Genomic DNA, 20,662 nt, shown 5'->3' with positions numbered 1-20,662 from the left:
CTACTCTACTCTACTCTAGGCAACGGACTCAACCCTCTTATGTCCCAGAATGATCTCCATGTAGTTGCCCACTGCTCCTTCTCTTCTCTCACCACATCAGTCTATCTGACCGTCTCACACTCAGCAGCCCTGTGGGAGGACCTTAATAAGCCCCAGCCAAGGAGCATTGATTTCTATTTGGTCCTTAAGGGCCAGCTTTTTTGGACTGATCCTGCCTGCAGTTAGCTGGAAGAAGCTGGGTGCCTTTTTCCAGAAGAGAATGAAGGTGAGAATGACAGAGGTGAGTGACAGTGTTTCGGCATATAATATTCTCCTTGCTGCCTCTTGATCTCCTTGAGATTTAAATTTTATTTATTTATTTAAAATATTTATACCCCACTCCTCCAGTACATTACGGCTTCGGGTGGCTCACAACATTAATAAAACAGATACAATGTAAAATAAGACAAAGTTAACAAGTTGAAATACCAGGCTAAAATAAGTTGAAATACCAGGCTAAAATCACATTTAAAATGGCATTTGTTAATTGTAAAAAAGTTTCAAATTAAAAGTTATTTAAAAAGCTAAAAACCGAGAACAATGAAAACTAAAGAACCTATCAGATATACGCAGCAGATTACATTAAAAAGCCTCTTAAAAAAAGATGTGTTTTAAATTGTTTTTTGAAAACACTGAGGGAGGGAGCATGGCAGAGCTCCTCAGGGAGGGCGTTCCAAAGCCGAGGGAGCACAGCTGAAAAGGCCCTGTCTCTGGTCGCCACCAACTGGATCTCTGTTAGTGGCAGGGCCATGAGTAGAGCCTGAGATGACGTAGTGGAGGGCCCTGGCAGGTTCATATAGGTGAATGCAGACCAATAAGTACCCCGACCCCAAGCCATGTAGGGCTTTAAAAGTCAAGGCCAGCACCTTGAATCTAGATTCCAATGAAGCAGGCGACTTGCACCCACGAGCATCCTTGCGGCAGTATGCAGGACCAGCTTAGCTTCCAAACCATCTTCAAGGGCAGCTCCATGTAGAGCGCATTGCAGTAGTCTAATTTGGATGTTACCAAATCTTAGGGTGGGGGGGGGGAGTGTGCGTGTGCGAGAGAGAGAGAGGACTCGCAACAAGCACTGCCTCAATGCCCCTATTGCTCCTGAGTATCACTATGTACCAACCACCAACACAGACAGTACTAATAATAAATAATACTTTTAAATATCAGAACAAAGTGGGAAGAAGATTAAAAGCCAGGGTTTGTAGCAGCAACTGGTCTCTCAACTCTTTTCCTCCTTCCAGTTAGCTCCCCACTACCAAGCAGCTGTACTCAGCTGCTGAATGTGGTGGGAAGAAAAGTCCTCTGACCCAGCTGCTGCTTAGCGTGTGAGCATGGATAGCGACACACAACCCAATATTCATTTTTCCAAGAATGCACCAGAAAACCTGATGTCATTTCTGCCTGCATTGCAAATCCAAGAAGACTGAAACATTGTGAGACACCACAATCAACCACAAACGGTATCATATTTTCCTGCCTAGAATATATTAGCATTGCTACAATTACTTTAAAGACATGATTTAAAGGAATTTACATTTGCCGTGGATTTTCATTGCTGTTGCAGAGGACGCACTCTAAAAGATCCAACTTTTTGTGAAATGATAAGTGAATAGAAGAACAAGAGTAGATTTTAGAATTTTTTTATTAGTTGTATCTCATATTCTGGTTATAAGTGTAACTGCACAGTTGTCCATAAATGAGTCCCTCTGATTTCAGTGGAACATATGGTCAAACAACATGTATGTACTTTGCAAGTATGTGCTTTTAAAAAATGCTAAAGAGCAGCAGGATCAGGCCTCACATGGATCAGGACTATGGCAGGATGGGGGGCAGCTCTCACTACCCTCTGTCACAGTCTCAATCTGGACTGGAAACCCCTGTGACTACTATTTGCTAGGAAGAAGAAAAAGGTCCTATTTGCAACCGTGGAGGAGGCCTTCCTTCTGGATTGGGACCACCATGGCAGGGATACGGTTAAAGCCTTTCTATCCTTGCTATGGTCCTGAGCCATATTCAGGTAAACATCATGTGCTTGCAAAACATGTACTTACAGTAACATTGGGGTTTGATCCTAGCAAGCATACATAGGATCACAGCCTAATCTATGTCCCTCGTTGTCAAAAACCCCCATCAGATTAATCTTAAGCATTCAGCCACAAAACTGGAGCCAAGGAAAATTAGACGGTTGGTCAGTTAATGCATAATGGTGTTTTAAGCAGCAACTTTTTTTATTGTTGGAAAACTTTCCTTAAGGATTTATAACCAGTGACCAACAGTCCAAGGTTTTGTTCCGTGACTCTACCCTGTAATCTTTCTTGCTTTTCCTGAAAAACAAAACAAAACAAAAACAACATTGCAAGCAAAATTCTTCATTTTCTAATCTTACACTATCTTTTAATAGAATCCATTGATAAGAGCCCCAGTTGTGCCTGCATTGTACATAACAAGCTCTGCATCAACAAGGCTATCCCATTCTCAGCATATGGCACTTTTTATGCCCCCCCCCCACCTCGACATGCTTTTGCTGAGAAGAAAGTGGGTGGGACAACAGGGCACCAGCACAAGTCACCATGAACACACTGGAGTACCAGAGAGATTCACATCAAGTCATTATTCCTTCATTAGGATTTCATTAACACTTTTACTAGCAATCAGGATAAGATGAGCTCTGAGTCTGAGCTTCTAGAAGAAACACACAGAAAAAAGAAACCACCTGAACCCTATTCAGGAGTTAGTCCTGATTGAACAGTCTCCCATGCTGACTTGCTCCTAATCACATGTTCTAGTCATCATTGCTATTCAATGCTTGTCTGCAGAGAACCGGTGCTGAATGCAAGGAGGGCACTAGTCATCTGCAGAGAAGTGCTGAAGGTGGAGATGTCCAGGAAGTGAAACCAGGGGGTATATTATCACATGGGCATGGCCAGCAGCTATTGCAAATGAGACTCATGCAGCCTTTCTTCCTCCTCTAGTACAGGTAAATGTTTTCATGGCTGCATTAATCTAGAGGAGGTGAATGTCTCTTCTTAACCTATATTTAATGATAAATACTTTAGGCTAATGGTTCTCTGAATACTGGGAAGGGCCAGTGTAAGAATTTCTCCATTCACTTGAGAAGAAAAAAGTTGCGACTTAAGTTCTAGAGAATTATCTACAAATGTTCTCATTGGTTTTTGTTTGTTTGTTTGTTTTTACCTTATGACATTGTGGCTTTGTCCTTGGATAATTATTTTGGTTTTGGTCCTGTGATTTGTTTTTTCAAAATGTGTATTAAAATAAAACTGACCTGAGGAACACAAAGAGACAGAGAAAAACAGATATATTTCTCAAAAACATGCTGAGAGAAACTGCTACATCCCAAAGTCAGGTTATTTCTTGCATGATTCTTGCAAGAAATTTGCAAGTTGGATGGTTACAGTTGGATGCAGTCTAGTATTTATCTTGGTGTTTAGTTGTAGGAGTGCACTCTGGCTTTTTCAGTTTGACAGGCCCATAAAAAAAGAAACCTACAACCTAAACAATAATTAAGCCTAAAAAGAGGTATAAGATGAAAAGACCATGTGAAAAAACTGGAAGCACCATTTCATTTTCTGCAGTGAAGCCCAGGTCTTCAGATAAGCTGTGCTTCCCCCGACTCCTGTCATCACAGTCTAAGTTTCTGTGCGTGGCCTTTTCCTGATGAGTTGTAAGCAAAACATTTTGGAAGGGTGCTGTCGTTTCATATCCCGTGGGGTATACATTTTGGATTGTCATTCATACATCAAACCACAAGCTGACAAGACCTGTGTCAGGGGTGAATATGCAAGCCCAGAACACAGCCTCCATACGTAAAGATCCACATCCAAGCTCTGAAGCCGCAGGGCCCAGATGGTGGATGCTGTGAAAAGGCCTTCTCATAGGAACATAGGAAGCTGCCCTATATTAAGTCAGATCATTGGTCTATCTAGCTCAGTATTGCCTTCACAGACTGGCAGTGGCTTCTCCAAGGTTGCAGGCAGGAATCTCTCTCAGCCCTATCTTGGAGAAGCCAGGGAGGGAACTTGGAACCTTCTGCTCTTCCCAGAGCAGCTTCATCCCCTGAGGGGAATATCTTGCAGAGCTCACACATCAAGTCTCCCATTCATATGCAACCAGGGCAGACCCTGCTTAGCTATGGGGACAAGTCATGCTTTCTACCACAAGACCAGCTCTCCTCTCCTGACCAGCTCTCCTCTCCTACATCTGCAAGTGGGAAGGTTTCCATTTGTAGCTGGGGAGCAGAGCCATGAGAGACTTGGGGCATTCATGCCTCTCTCTGCATCTTCCTGTCCTCTCCGCAGACAGAGTTCTCCATGATAACACAGGGGACTCTCAGAGGAAGACCCATTCACTGAGCAGGGTGAGGAGGAGGAGGAGGAGCTGCTGCTGCTGCTGCCTGTGAGAGACTCAACAGCAGCTCTTCTCCCTTAGCAAATTTGGGGAGCATTTCAGCTTTCCTAATCTCCAAGGGTAAGTGGGGGAAGAATTAACCTGCATCCTGCTGCCTTCACCATTCACCATGGGGATGGTGGAAGAAAATAGTCACCATGCAGCCCCACCCCCCATCACAACCACTCTCCTGCCACTGTGTCCTCCCTCCCTCCCTGGTAAGCTGGGGCGGGGATTTGGAGGGTGTGTGGCCTGAGGTGGGTAGATTGGAGAACAATCAGATCTATGGGGCTGGAGGCTGGTGCACCGTAAAGAGCCACTGCAGCAATTTACCCGCTTTATCCAAGAGTTCCCAGCAATCTGCTGCTGCTCCTGCAATCTGAGTAGTTTTAATATTCACAATTGCTTCCTCCAGTTATGGCTTCAGAGCAAGCCTGGAGGCCATCACTTTGAATGCATCTTGTAAAGATATACTCAGGTTTTACTCTGGGCTTACACATTTGTGGTGAAAGTCATACAATAGGAGAAGCGGTATAGTATAGTAGAAGACTATTCACAGCTCTCTGAATAGTCTCCTACTTTCAAGCTGCTTTCATAAGGTGTGATACACCACTGTGAACCATCAGTGCTGGGAGATTATCACTAACTATAGACAATCTTATTGGCCTCATTTTCCTAACTGAAAATGAGGCCAGTTTGTTTCCATGTTGAGTGGAAATCATCAACAAGCATTAGCGGGGCTAAACCTGTAAGGGGTGGGGGAAAATTACTTCAACCAAAAATTAAAGATGACAAACCAAACCTTAGTCTCAAGCTTATGGAGTTCTGCCTCTAACTACAGGGCTACGTGAGGGACACATCAGGCCACCTGGAAGATCGCTCTCAAAAAATGTGATTGTATGACCACCAGTGATGCAAAGCTGGGGTACAGCCCAAGCTGTGTAACATATAGAAGTTGTGCCAGCATTTTAGCCTGAAACAGCTTAATAGCTGCCAGGACATAGTGACTCCCTCTTGAACAGAAGAAGTTCAAAATGGCCACGGCACTCCTATGTGCAGTTACAGATTCTATCTGGGCTTTCCGTCTGCCAGTAGCCTGTAGAACTACACTCAGGTATTTAAAGCACCTTGCCTGTTCTGATTCCCATTTATGGACGAGTGGCTCACTTTTGGCCTTTTGGCAAAAACCATGATCTTCATTTTTTTGATCATTCATCATCAGGTGTTTTTCCTTACAGTCTAACTGATTGTAGAACAACACATACCGAGAAGTCCAGTGACTTGGTCAGAAAAATTGTCAGTGCCCATGAAATATAATCCAAGGAAATGTTCAGGAAACTCCTCATAGGATATTTTTATTGTGATGTTGTCTGCTCCCGATAATGTGAGACTCTTATCTTCTTCAACCATAATCTTCAAGCTATAAAAAACATTATATTTTTATATAGTTGCTAACATATCTAGGGTCTACTGAAGAAGCATTAAGTAGGCCCTGGCCATAAGCTCACAAACTAAAAAGGCATGAAGAAAGGAAGTGTGAGAGATGTGAGGAAGTGGAAGGATCTAAGGAAAAACGGATTCTGCTGTTTCTACATATATGTTGTTAATATCATGTAAAATACTAGAAGGTTTGGTATTCTGTTGTAATGATTTAACACTATTACTTACATTACCCCTTAATCTGTAATCTAGGAATGAGCAAACCGATTTCCTCATGAATTGATTTGGATTGAATTGGGGGTGATTCAATTATTCTACCCTGAATCGATTCACCCTGAAAACAAAGGGTCAGATTCGGGGTAGACTAGAATCACCCCCGATTTGACCCAAGTCAGTTTGGCTGATTCAGGTGCCATTTTGAAGCCCATTTTGCTGGGAAAATGGGCCTCAAAATGGTGCTTCTTTCTAGGGAGAGCAGGTCTACCTATTGGGATCAGAGGGTAGGTTTACCAACGGAGGGTTGGTCTACCTGCTGATCCCAATTGGAAGACCAGCTCTACATGGAAAATAAGGAGATTATTCCTCTCCCTCTCCCCAATTACTACAGCATCAATAAGACAGTGCTATTCACATCCATTAGCTCCTTCCACTAGCTGGGAGCCTGGCCAATGGAAGGAGGATGGATGTTGCTGGGTGAACAGGCACATGAGCGATTGCACAGCCATGGGGTGTGTGCAATGAGTTAGGTAGTCACCTGCTCATGTTCACTATGTGGACATGGGTCCACTCTCCCCTTGCTATACCCTTAGAGATGAATTTCCTGAGTAGGGGTGTACAGAACTGGTTCAAACCTGGGGTGTGCAGAACCAGTTCGAACCCGGTTCAGTTCTAATTGATCTAATTCAAAATGATCCAGCCATGCCAGTTCCATGCATACCCCTATTCCTGAGTCAAAATGTAAAATGCCCCCAGAGGCAGGCAGAACAAAAAGAACATCTGTGTGATTGATGTTTGTGGAGAACTAAACAGGTCATCCAGCACACTCAGCAGTATCATCCAGCTCTGGTCAACCAACTGGGATCAGCAGGTAGACCAGCCCTCCACTCTCAACTTGGTGCATCAGCCCGACTCTGAGAGCTGGTTTACCCAGTGATCTCAATTGGTAAAACAGCTCTCCCCAGAAAGAAGAGCCATTTCAAAGCCCATTTTCCCAGCAAAATGGGCCTCAAAATGGTACCCAGTTCACCCGAATCAATCTGGGTTGAATTGGAGTGATTCATCAGCCAGTTCCTTTCGACGAATCAATTGGGGGGTCTGCAATTCAATTTGACCTCAAATCGAATTGCAGATATTCGATTCTGTACATCCCTACTGTAATCACAATTTCAGTGTAGCAGATTTTGACTAGACAGTTCTGTATTAAGTCACTACAGTTTTACATTCACAATGAGGCAGCTAGCTCAATGGAAACCAGGAGAGGATTAGAAAGAGAAAATTTGTTTTATTCAAAGCCCTAAATGAAGGCTTCAAAACAGATCTAAGAAGAGGTGACTTGCAGGGTAGGGAGAAAAGACAGAGGGAAAGAAGCAGAGAGGAGGAGGATCTATTTGCTGAACTACCAGTTTCCTTCCCTGAATGTTGCATCTCTCTTTCTGTCAGAGAGAGAGAGAGAGGACTGAATGAGACTTACAGCCAAAGACAACTGTCCTCAACACAGACAGCCACATGGCACACACCCATAGAATCACCCCCTGAGCATCCTCCCTCACTGACAGTGGCGGGTGGGATGAAATGATAGAAACAGAAGTGGGCCCTGGCCTTTGGAGGGGTGCATGTCCTCTCCCCAGTACATCTCTCACTGCACATCAGGGATGCAGCCCCTCTCGACCCAGTTAATCAAGGGCAGCTCACTTTGAGGGGGAGGGCTTGGCTGAGTGGTCAGTTCAACCCCATTCAACTCAGCACTCAGCCACACAGTCAGTTGTGCCCCACTCAATCCCACTGGGGTGTCTGAGTGCTTGGATGGCAAATCCACCAGTGTCCCACTGATCACCTCATGGCCCAGCTACCTGTTTGGCTGAGTTCTGGCAGCAGTCTTTCCCCTCTGCCAAGTCCAACTGTTTCTCCCAGTGGCTGGGATAATCTGAGATCCAAATTGTGAACAGTGCTACTGGCATGAGCGGTGTGGCTGTGCTCCATCCTAGTCACCCCCAAGCCAAAGCCAGGAGGCCTCCTTGGTAAGCCCTAGTGGGCTACTTGCTTCCCCTAAGAAATCACAAATCCTTCTTTCTTCCTTGCCTTTCTGGTAGGCCCAGGGCTGGTACCTGTATACACTGCTTCCTGCTACCATTGACTGCAGGTGGCTTGAGGAAAGTGTACATGTACCACCGTCTCACTGTCACGGTTTTGGGGGCTTGTGAGAGACAATGTGAAACTGTTTATCCCCCTTCTATTTTTTGAAGTGTTGGAAATCTTGCTCATCAGAGGAGACTCTCCCAGACCCTTGTCCTGCCTGACCCTAAAGTTGGTCACCATCCACAAGAAATGTAGAGAGGGGACAAACAGATATATGATTTTGTAGCCAACTAAAGTAAAACTACTACTATGTTAAACATGTGCGTAATGCTGATGTGCTTGTTTCTTTTATGCTAAATAGCAACCAGATTGGGTCCCCGTGGATTTTGAGCGTTGTAGGGGAAGAGGGGCTTCTTCTTCTTGTTTTGCCCCACCATGGTCCCAGTCTGGATGCAACCTCACCATGGCAACTGTTTATCTTAGGGGGATAAGCTCCTATTGATGCCAATGGCAGCTTTTTCCCATGGCAAATAGCAGTGGGTGGATTGGGACCAGCTGCCATTCAGCTAAAAAGAAAACAAGAACATCATTCTTAAACACCAATATAAGGTTTAGCTTGATCTAGAAGAATTAAACTCCACATGCTCCCTTTAATTTGGATGATTGAGAAAATGATTTGTGCCTTGAAAGGTTATTTGAATCCAAAAGGCTAAGAATGTTGAAAGGGACTTTGGTTGAGGGATAAACCTAAAGTCAGATCTAGTCAGGGGTGTAGCTAGGGGAGAAGGGGCACATGTTCACCCCTCTCCCCAGTGGCCCCTTAGAGTAAGGGAGATAATGAAGAACATAGGGAGGGCTGGGGGGGGGGCTCATGAGCTCCGGGGCCTGGGTTGGTTTTTTTAACCCACCCACTCGATTATAGCTACACCCCTGGACCTAGTGTCTGTGAATAGAAATACAGGTGCCGTTTTTACCTTTGGACAGTGAGACTTATAGTGGTTGTCCAGGGGAGCATGGTTGCATTTCCCGTTTGATTCAGCACAATTTCTTCCTTAACATCTATTCGTATATCAGGGTTCTGATAGGCAATTTCATACTGCACAAATTGTCTGTTTTCTCCCAGCTTGCCAGTTACTTGGATCCCTGAAAATATATGAGAACTAAATATAACAGCACCATAAATGTAACAAGAATTACACTTGATTGCCTACTACAATTTTCAAGAATCCCAGGCCAAAGTGTGTGTTAAAAGAACTGTGAAGGAAGCATTCAGAATCAGATGCTGTGGCAATCCAGCGAAGTCTATTCGTAGTCCTGGCATCTGCACCCATCTTACCAAAGTGAGACAATGACGGCTGAGAAAGAGAGGACTTTAAAAGTCAGTAACAGTTTTCAAATTGAGAAAATCTCTGATTCTGTCCTAAAAAGCTTCTAGGTTATAGATGGAAGCAACTCAAGCAACCCCAGGGTCTGATCTGAAGGTTGGGAAGTTGTCAACAATTTCTATTCGAAGACATACCTTTCTCAGGATCAGAGAGCAGGCTTATGGGTAATTGCAAATGTCCTCCGATATTTAAACAAATTTCCTTATTTTCATTAGGCAGATGTAAGATGAAATGTGGATATTCATGGGCTGGGAGGAAAGGAAGAAAAAAATTTTTTTATGCATACTCAGACCTCCTCTCCCCAATTACTATAACATCAATAAGACAGTGCTATTCATATCCATTAGCTCCTTCCACTAGCTGGGAGCCTGGCCAATGGAAGGAGGATGGATGTTGCTGGGTGAACAGGCACATGAGCGATTGCACAGCCATGGGGTGTGTGCAATGAGTTAGGTAGTCACCTGCTCATGTTCACTATGTGGACATGGGTCCACTCTCCCCTTGCTATACCCTTAGAGATGAATTTCCTGAGTAGGGGTGTACAGAACTGGTTCAAACCTGGGGTGTGCAAAACCAGTTCAAGCCCAATTCAGTTCTAATTGATCTAATTCAAAATGATCCAGCCATGCCAGTTCCATGCATACCCCTATTCCTGAGTCAAAATGTAAAATGCCCCCAGAGGCAGGCAGAACAAAAAGAACATCCGTGTGATTGATGTTTTTGGAGAACTAAGCAGCCTTGACTTATCTCAGGTCATCCAGCACACTCAGCAGTGTCATCTAGCTACTATATCAGACAAAAGAGTCTTTTGGCTACCATATCAGGCCGACTACTATTTCCAGTCCCCTTTACTGCAGTGTATTAAGTATATCGATAAACATCAGAGAGTGATTTAGCTCTTCCAGTGTGAAAATGGGCATTATCCTTGTGGCAGCCGTCCCTTATCTAAGGGCCGTCATCAGGTGATTTATTTTTAAAAGACAGACAGAAATGCTTTATACACATGCTCAGAATGATTCCAAGCTTCACCACCACATCTATGCCACTTTGGTACCCAAGTCATTAGCATCCCTTATCTATGGGCCAGTTTCTAAACAGCCCTGCTGCTTCCACATGATTAAGTCATATGTGCACTCACAGCATGTTCACATCTTAATCACATGGGCATGGGCGGTAATCAATCCTGCTGCTGATCTGCCTACCTGATTATCTTTTCTCATTTTTGTGCTAATTTACTAATGTAAGCAGAACTTTACCCTGGTTTTGAACTTTAATATCCAGATCTACTACTCATCATTGCCTAAATGGCTTCTATTTTTAATGCTACATAAGTAAACTGAAGATTTGTTCAAATACTTTCTGACTAAGCTAATAAAGCCTCAGTTTAGTTATGTAGCATTAAAAATAGAAGCCAATTAGGCAATGATGAGTAGTAGATCTGGATATTAAGGTTCAAAACCAGGGTAAAGACAAGTTCTGCTTATATTATATTATATTATATTATATTATATTATATTATATTATATTATATTATTTATTGTATTACATTTCTAGACTGCCCCATCCAAAGGCTCTGGGTGGTGCACAACAAGTTTTAAAAAACATAAAAACAAACACCATAATACACACTGCTTAAAACAATATAATTTTTAAAAAATCAGAACCATTTAAAACCAATTAAAATAATTTTAAAACAACTTAAAAACCTTGGAAGGAAAGGCCAAACAAGTAAGTTTTTCGGGCCAATAATAAGTCTCAATTATGGATATCTGCCAGGAGTGCATTCCATAGGCCAGAAGTAGCTACAGAGAATGCCCGGCTGCTAGTCTTCACCAGACGTACCGACGGTAACTAGAGATGGGCCACTCTAGATGACCTCAATATGCGATGGAGATCATAAAGAAGAAGGCGCTCTTTAAGGTAGCTAGGACCCAAGCCGTTCAGGGCTTTAAAGGTAATAATTAGCACTTTGTATTTCTCCCAGAAACGTATCGGCAGCCATTGCAACTGTTTTAAAACTGGTATAATATGGTCTCTCCGGGTTACCCCAGAGACCAGTCTAGCTGCCGCATTTTGAACTAACTGAAGTTTCTGAACTACATACAAAGGCAGCCCCATGTAGAGTGCATTGCAATAGTCAAGCCTGGAGGTTACCAGCTGGTGCACCATTGTTTTGAGATCATTTTCATCAAGGAATGGATGCAGCTGTCAAATCAGCCGAATTTGGTGGAAAGCGCTCCTGGCCATAGCCTCCATCTGAGATACCAGGGTGAGGTCTGGATCCAAGAGCACTCCCATACCTGTTCCTTCTGGGGGAGTGTAACCCAATCCAGCACAGGAACATCTAATTCATCCCTCAAATTCCAAACCCCCACAATGAGCACCTCCGTCCTGCTTGGATTCAGCTTCAATTTGTTATCCCTCATCCAGCCCATTACTACTCATTAGGGATATGCATGGAACTGGTTAGGAGGCCCTTTATGGGCCTGTGAACCAGTTTGAATGGTGGGTGGTTCTACCGGTTCGAAGGGGAGGGAGGGTGCACTTACCTCTCCCGCCACTTTCCCCCCACTGGCACTCCATTTTTAGTAAGTCCATGGGGTGGCAGTGTACCTTCCTGCTGCCCCATTTGCCCGTTTACCAGATATAGCTGGAAGTATCTGATGTGCCTGCACCAGTGCGCGCAGGCGCATCAGATACTTCCGGCTATATCTGGTAAATGGAGGCCAACGTGGCGGCAGGGAGGTATGCTGCCGCCCCATGGACTTACTAAAAATGGAATGCCGGCGGGGGAAGAGCAGCAGGAGGGGTAAGTGGACCCTCCCCCACCCTTAAAGCAGCAAACCCCCCTGCCTTCGAGCCTCCACCGCCCAGTTCTGTGCATATCCCTACTGCCCATAGGCAGGCATTTAGGGAATGAATGCCATTTCCTGATGATAGGGAAAAATAAATTTAGGTGTCATCAGCATACTGATAACACCCTGCACCAAATCTCCTGATGACCTCACCCAGCGGTGTCATGTAGATGTTAAAAGGCATTGGTGGCAGAATAGAGCCCTGAGGGACTCCATATATTAGCTCCCATTTTGAAGAGCAATTGTCACCAAGCTCCACCATCTGGAATCTGCCTGAGAAATAGGAGCGGAACCACTGCAAAGCAGTGCCTCCTATCCCCAACCCACAGGCGAACCAGAAGGATACCGTGGTCAGTGGTATCGAATGCCACCAAGAGATCCAAAAGAAAACCAACTGAGTCACACTCCCTCTGTCGATTCCCTGGTAAAGGTCATCCATCAGGCCAACCAAGGCTGACAACCCCATAGCCTGCTCTAAAGCCAGTTTGAAATGGGTTTAGATAATCAGTTTCCCCCAAAACTGCCTGGAGCTGGTTAGCCATCACTCTTTCAATCACTTTGCCCAACCATGGGAGATTGGAGACCGGCCTATAAATATCCATCACTGAGGGATCTAGGGAAGGCTTCTTAAGAAGTGGTCTAAATATGGCCTCCTTTAATCAAGGGAGGCATCCTCTCTCCCTCAGTGATGAGTTAATGATATTAACTAGGCCATCTCCAACAATTTCCCTGCTAAATAGAGGCAGCCATGTCGGGCAAGGATCCAGAAAACAAGTTGTAGGCCGCATCTCCCCAAGCAGCTTGTCCTCATCCTCAGGCATCACAGATTGAAACTGATCCAATCTAATATGCAAGAGGGATTGCTGGACACCACCTTAATGGACTCTGCAAAAACAGTGGAGTCCAAGTTGGAACGAATACAAGAGATTTTGTCTGCAAAGAACCCATTAAAAGCATCGTAGCAGAACATAGTCTCCAGGGGTTGGTTCGATATGGAAGGAGCCTGAATCAAACTCTTCACAACCCGGGATGACTCTGCTGAATGCGAATCTGCAGAAGCAATGCATACAGACCAAAATTGATTTTTTGCTGCGCACACCACTTTTGCGTAAACCTTCAAATGGGCTTTAGGCTGTGTCCTGTCAATTTCAAGCTGAGTTCTCCTCCACTTGTACTGTATTCCAGTCACTCACCTTGCTGCTTCAGACCCCACTCTGTATACCAAGGGGCCATTTGTAAAGCAGGTCAGAAGGGATACTTAGGAGTGATCGTGTCTACTGCCCTGGTGAGTTCCAGGGTGAATTAGTGCACAAATTAGCACAAAAATGAGAAAATTGAGATCATCAGGTAGGCAGATCAGCACCAGGAGTGAGCACAGCATAATGGTGCACAGAGACATTCTGAACCAACCCATTAGGCTTAGTGTCTCCCCCTTCCTTTGTGTGGATGAGAGGAAGTGTTTATCTGAGGTTCAGGTGTGTGTATGCCTATATCATGGGAATCTGGTGTTTATATGTTATACACTGTCCATTGGGTGCTATGTAAATATATGTCCCTGAGGGCTGCACAGCTCTCATGGACTTATTTCTGAAGTGAACAGTGCTTTTGTGGGCAGACGTAAAAATTGCTTCCTGATCTCCCTCCCCACAGTGCTGGCCTGTCCACCAATCTCATGGAGCAACTTTTCTGAAGGTTCCCTGCCTCAAGGATGTAGAATCCAGAGAGGGAAGGGTTATAGCACTCAAGTATCAGGCAGTGTGGTATAATTAAGTGCTTTAATATTTTAATGGAAGTATAAGGACTCTTTATGGCAGAAATAGAGCATTCATTAAAAGTATTACACAGCTTAAAAACTAGCTATACGTAGTCACTTACTTGAAGGAAGGGGTGTAAATTTTCCGCTAAGTCTATTTCTAATTCGACTTTTTCCTGAAATAGAGGCATTATTGAGTTTTTTTTTAATGGTCATGTTTAATATATCAGGAAGCAGGAAAAATGAAAATCATGGCAGATTTGTACATTTTGCCCCTCAAAGGGAAATAACCCACGTCTGCCTTCTCATGGAAGAAACAGAACATACATTAAAATTATTAAGCTGCATAAAAACTAGCTATACATAGTCACTTACATCAGGTCTGATTATAATACTTCCACCTGAAATGGAAACATTACTGATTTTAAAAACTGTAGTATTTAATATACTTGGAATCAGGAATAGTGAAAACTGTGGGAGAATTGTACATTTTGTCCCTTAAAGAGAAATAGTCCACTCTACCGCCTCATGGCAGAAACAGAGCATCCATTCAAAGTATTAAACTGCTTAAAACTAGTTATATATAGGCCCGGTTCACATGTACACTTTAACTACAGTTAAAGCTGCCAGAGTTTGTAACTAGTATGCCCAAATGTGCAAAACTGCTATCAAGGCTCAAAACTTTACTCCAGTTTGCCCTGACAAACTCAGATTGGAACATGAGGTTTTCATGTTCCAATGAATGAACATGAAAACCTTGTTTTCTCCAAGGTTTGCTGCCAACAACCGCAATTTGCCACCAAAGTGTTATGCCTGAAGGCAGACCCTCCCATAACCACAGTTAAGCTCCTAACTCTAACACCAATCATAGAGGTGGTGTCCTCGAACCGCCCAGGAACATGCCATCAATACGAACGCCACAGCCTTCTCCAGCTGGCCCTCAGAGAACACTCTCTGCCCATGACCTTCTTCCCCTCCATCGCCGGTTCTGCCTAGCAACAGTGATGCCTGCTTGATGGCCCTCAGTCCACTCCCAGCCAAAAACAGGGGATGGGGTGAAAAAGCTATTCTTGGGGCATGCTCTCAGGTACCCACCCACAGCAAGGGCCCTCCAGTGGAAAGCCACCTTGGGAGAACACCCACGTCTCCCCCTCATTGTGTCTCATTCATTTCCATCCAAGCAGTGAATCGTAATGATTACAAAAAACTTTGTTTTTTTAGCTGGCCCATAACAAATTGTTCTCTGGGTACCTGATGACACAACATTAAAACATGAGATGAAAACACACCACACATCAAAACACAGCAGACCAAAGAAGGGTGGCAGGGTGGGGAAGGAGGAAAATACAAGATACCATTCATGATGTCTTAAAATTCTTTTTTAAAAACTCATTTACCATCAGGGCACAATGTTAAAAAAAACTAAGTGGCCTGCATGACTAAACAGTCCTTGATCTGGTGAAGCTCACTGGGTGAACCTCGCTGAGGAGGCAATCCCACAGGCAGGGCGCAACTGCTTGGAATGCCCTGAAAGATGCCACCCAGCCACTGCCCCAGGACAGCACCCCAGGACTTCACCCTCCAGCCTGTTTTTCTCTCCCCTAGATCTGTCTGTAAACAGAGAGGGTTGGGGTGGGGGGAAGGTGTCTGATCACTGCTGGGCTAATTATCCCCTGAGAACACCAGCAGCACTAAATAGCCCAGCCATTGCCTTGAAGGCCAATCATTAATGCAGTAGGCACCATAGATGGGGTTGTTTGTGCTAGGGAGTTCTGAAGTTCAGGGCTGGGCGGGTGGGGTGCTCAAGCCTTTGTGCCATATGGGCCATAGTTCTACTGAGTTCTACACACTATGGGCCATAGTTCTACTGAGGGGGGCAAGGGGGTGTGAAGATGAGACCACCACTGAGGAGGTCATCCAGCAGTACCCGGGGTCCACTGATTTATTTATTTATTTATTTATTTATTTATTTATTTATTTTATTTTTACATTTCTATACCGCCTTTCGTTAAAAACACAACCCCAAGGCGGTTTACAAAAATTAAAACAATAAAAAAGCAATAAAAAACATCAAGCTAAAAACATATTTAAAAAGCCATAAAAACATACAACAGATAAAAACACACAGAAGCCGCAGTAAAATTATGTAAAAGCCTGGGTAAAAAGCCAAGTCTTTACAAGCTTTCTAAAAGCCGTGATGGTGTCCGAGGAACGAATGGCCACTGGGAGAGCATTCCAGAGTCTAGGAGCAGCGACAGAGAAGGCCCTGTCCCGAGTGCACGACAGCCGGGCCTCCCTCATTGTCGGCACCCGGAGCAGGGCCCCCTCAGATGTCCTCGTCAGGCAGGCAGCAACCCTTGGGAGCAGGCGGTCCCTCAAATACCCCGGGCCCAAACTGTTTAGGGCTTTAAAGGTCAAAACCAGCACCTTGAATTGGACCCGGAAACGAACCGGTAGCCAGTGCAGCTCTTTCAAAATGGGGGTGATATGTTCCCAACGGGCAGCTCCGGATAAAACCCTCGCTGCCACGTTTTGCACTAGCTGCAGTGATCTGCAGCTGATCTGTTCCTAACAGACTCACAGATGGTCAATGGGGAAGGAAGGGGATCAAAGAGGATTATTTATTTATTTATTTATTTATTTATTTATTTATTTATTTAAAACATTTTAATACCGCTCAAAACTTACGTCTCTGGGCGGTTTACAACAGAATAAAAACAAAAATGGGGGTGGGGGGGTGGGGGAACACACAGATTACAACAATTTAAAAATTTTAAAATAATATTTTTAAACAGCATTAAAACCATTAAAACAAAATTAATTAAAAGCCTGGGTGAAGAGATGTGTTTTTAAAGACTTTTTAAAAGCTGTCAGAGATGGGGAAGCTCTTATTTCACTAGAGAGAGCATTCCAAAGCCTCGGGGCAGCAGCGGAGAAGGCCGTCCCTGAGTGGCCACCAGACGAGCCGGTGGCAGCTGCAGACGGACCTCTGCAGCAGATCTCAGTGAGCAGTGGGGTTCATGCCGAAGAAGGGGTTCCCTTAAATACCCAGGGCCCAAGCTGTTTAGGGCTTTATAGGTTATAACCAGCACCTTGTATTTTGCCCAGAAACATATCGGCAGCCAGTGTAGCTCCTTCAATACAGGAGTTATATGGTCTCTCCAAGATGACTCAGAGACCAGCCTGGCTGCCGCATTCTGCACCAACTGTAGTTTCTGGACTATGTACAAGGGCAGACCCACATAGAGCTCATTACAGTAATCCAGTCTGGAGGTTACCAGCAGATGTACCACTGTTTTGAGGTCATTCACCTCAGGAAATGGACGAAGCTGGCGTATCAGCCGGAGCTGATAGAAGGCACTTCTGGCCACCGCCTCAACCTGGGACACCAGGGAGAGGCTCGGATCCAGAAGAACCCCTAGACTGTGTACCTGTTCCTTCTGGGGAAGTGTGACCCCATCCAGAACAGGCAGATCAAAATCATCTCTCGAGTTTCGACCCCGCACAATGAGTACCTCCATCTTAGCTGGATTCAGTCTCAGTTTGTTATCCCTCATCCAGCCCACTACCGACTCCAGGCAGGCATTTAGGGAGGTTATGCCCTCTCCCGATGATGCTGACATGGAGAAATAGATTTGGGTGTCATAAGCATACTGATAGCACCCTGCACCAAATCTCCTGATGTTCTCTCCCAGCGGTTTAATGTAGACATTGGAGACAATATGGAGCCCTGAGGGACACCATAAAAAAGTTCAGATTTTGAAGAACAACAGTCTCCAAAGGACACCATCTGGAACCTGCCTGAGAGGTAGGAGCGGAACCACTGCAAAGCAGTGCCTCCAACTCCCAACCCCCTCAGACACTCCAGAAGGATACTATGGTCGATAGTATCGAAAGCCGCTGAGAGGTCCAGAAGGACCAACAGAGTCACACTTCCTCTGTCAATTCCCTGTTGGAGATCATCCATCAGGCCGACCAAGGCAGTCTCCACCCCATAGCCAGCCCAAAAGCCAGTTTGAAATGGGTCAAGATAATCAGTTTCATCCAAGACTGTCTGGAGCTGGCCGGCCACCACCCTCTCAATTACCTTCCCCAGCCAAGGAAGGTTGGAGACAGGCCTGTAGTTGCTCAACTCTGAGGGATCCAAGGCAGGCTTCTTCAGAAGCGGTCTAATAATTGCCTCCTTAAGACAAGGAGGCATCCTACCTTCCCTCAGAGAAGCATTTATAATCTCTACCAGGCCTTCTACAACAACCCCCCTGCCAGATAATATAAGCCATGTCGGACAAGGGTCAAGAGAACAGGTGGTAGGCCGCACCATTCCAATCAGCTTGTCCACATCTTCAGGAGTCACAAACTGATATCATGGGAATGCCGCGGGCACACGGGATTGTGGACGAAGCCTGCCTGGAGCTGACCCAACAAGAGCAGCACTGGTTGGAAGAACCAGCCGAACCTGACCAAGGGGCCCTTGACTGGGATGGTGCAGGTGAGTTCATGTGAAGATGGAGGGCATGGGGAGTCCATGTTGGGGGATGTTCTATTTGCGGGGTTGGTGGCATCTGCCTGCCCGAGATGATCACTGGCTGTGGTGGTGGGCAATGAAGGAAGGGACATGGGCAGCCCCTTGAAGGTGGCACATTGCAGGATGAACCATGGCTTTTGGGCGGCAGCACTTCACCACTCCAAGAACAGCCCCCGAGGGGTGCCGGCACAACACCTGATGGGAGAGTAGGGGTGCCCTTCACTGAAATGCTATGCCATGCATGGGCATATTTGAAATGAATGGCTGCCCTCAGCCACGAGCAAACACACACACACACCCACACACTCCAGTGAGGATGTGTGCCCCACAGCAGTAGATTTATCTGCTCACAAGTCTATTTGGGGAAGCTCGCTTGCTGAGACAGCGTCCCTGGTAGAGCAGAGAGGAAGGGGTTAAGCTGTCAGCAATGCCAGGTAGCTGTCCAGCAAAGCTGGAGAGTGCCGGAACATCCCTTGCAGGGAGGGAATGAGAGAACATCCCCTGCATGATCATGCTTGATCCCTTGCATGATCCTTGCATTATCCTTGAATGAGGGAACATCCCTTGCAGATCATGTCCAATCATGGCCAGACCTAGGATGTGGTGAAGCTTTGCTTACAGTCCAGTCGCCAGGGATTGGTGGGATCAGCCTCTGAGGATGAGCGGTAGGGAGGGGCTTCCCTCTCCTTCTACTTCAGTTAGGTGAAGGGTGGTTAACTGTATGTCTGCGATGCAAAATGGAGTTAGGGATTTTAACTCTGGTTAGTGCTAACTGTGTGCATGTGTACATCTGAATCCAGCCACTGTAGTCACTTACTTGAAACATAGCCTCTTCTTCCACCTGAAATAGAATCATATTTTTTTTAATGTGTAAAAATACTAGGAAAAATGGGATGCAGTTTAAATGTTTGGATGTTATAGTTTAGCTGCCCCCTGCTAACTGAACGAAAGTGCACCTTGAGAATCACCAAGAGAGGTGATTCTCTTCATTTCACAGAGGGAGAGCAAGTGGACATTCATGACAAGGGAGGGGTGGGCCAGGCCAGGCAGGGATATGCTGCTAAGCATATCAGTCAGGCTGATGGAGGTTGAGCCTGAGCATCTAGCCAGCCAGTAATAAGGAGAATGGGAGAGATCATGGGACCAAGCTATGAGGCTCCAGAGCCCAGGAGAAACTAAGTAAAGTTGGGGATCCCCCCCCCCCATTCTAAAGCAGATTAATTTGTCTTGTCTTGTCTTGCCACCAACAGTGATGAGAGAGAGAGAGAGAGAGAGAAGTTTATTTGGTCATTGACCAGCAAAAATGTGCAATAAAACAGTATGCATCTACAAATAATAGTACAAAACCTGGCAACGCCGGAGATAATGTCATTATCCACATTAGTTAAAAGCTAATTTAAATAAATTCATCAGACTGGTCAAGCAGATTTATTGGTGGGTATCAGTATTCTTGGTTGCTGCCTATCAAAGACATGGAGGGGGAGGGATCGGAAGGCAAGTGGGAGCACAGAGCCAGCCAGTAATCACGAGAGGAGATGGTAGGGATGCTGCCTGATATGCCTCCCCCTCCCCATTCTCTCCTCCTCCGTTCCTGAACCTGACTCTTGCCATGGGGAGGCTGGCATGCTAGTGAGTTGGGAGCTGGAGGGCAAAGAGCAAGCTGTCACCCAGCCAATGCCCCCTCACCCTCAGGGATCCAAGGACAAATGTCCCACCTGGGTCCATAGTAACAACACCCCTGATGAAGATTAGAATATGGGTTACCTTGGGGAAGAATGTTTGACTTCTTGTTTGTTTTTAACATGCAGTCCATACAGCATTGATCATAACGTCAAGAAGTCTTCTTATACTAGTGTTATTTGTTTAATCAAATAGAAGTATGGTAAAAGATTTCCAAAAAAACCAGAAGGGAAATTTGAAATAACATTTTCCAGATGAAAGGAATAATTGCCAATTTGTATAAGCA

General features: G+C 45.1%; 1 protein-coding gene across 2 annotated transcripts in view; it reads right to left on the bottom strand.

The window, feature by feature from the left end:
- Nucleotides 1-1,660: 1,660 nt before the first annotated feature.
- The window catches only part of LOC128344664 (inter-alpha-trypsin inhibitor heavy chain H4-like), a 52,789-nt gene continuing 33,787 nt past the window's right edge, over nucleotides 1,661-20,662 (bottom strand). Inside the window, exons 17-23 of one of the 2 annotated variants that reach the window (XM_053295308.1) lie at nucleotides 19,514-19,537; nucleotides 14,294-14,347; nucleotides 9,698-9,811; nucleotides 9,153-9,321; nucleotides 5,709-5,863; nucleotides 3,232-3,322; nucleotides 1,661-2,360 (exon numbers count right to left, since the gene is read on the bottom strand). In XM_053295308.1, coding sequence (XP_053151283.1) covers nucleotides 2,285-2,360; nucleotides 3,232-3,322; nucleotides 5,709-5,863; nucleotides 9,153-9,321; nucleotides 9,698-9,811; nucleotides 14,294-14,347; nucleotides 19,514-19,537 — 683 coding nt within the window. In that variant the 3' untranslated portion in view covers nucleotides 1,661-2,284. The remainder of the gene's footprint in view (nucleotides 2,361-3,231; nucleotides 3,323-5,708; nucleotides 5,864-9,152; nucleotides 9,322-9,697; nucleotides 9,812-14,293; nucleotides 14,348-19,513; nucleotides 19,538-20,662) is intronic. The other variant, XM_053295309.1, reaches the window with a different exon arrangement.

Source organism: Hemicordylus capensis, chromosome 2 (assembly GCF_027244095.1).
Source record: "Hemicordylus capensis ecotype Gifberg chromosome 2, rHemCap1.1.pri, whole genome shotgun sequence".
NCBI lineage: Eukaryota > Metazoa > Chordata > Lepidosauria > Squamata > Cordylidae > Hemicordylus > Hemicordylus capensis.
Note: the sequence above shows the minus strand (reverse complement) of the source record. Positions and strands in the feature narration are given on the sequence as shown.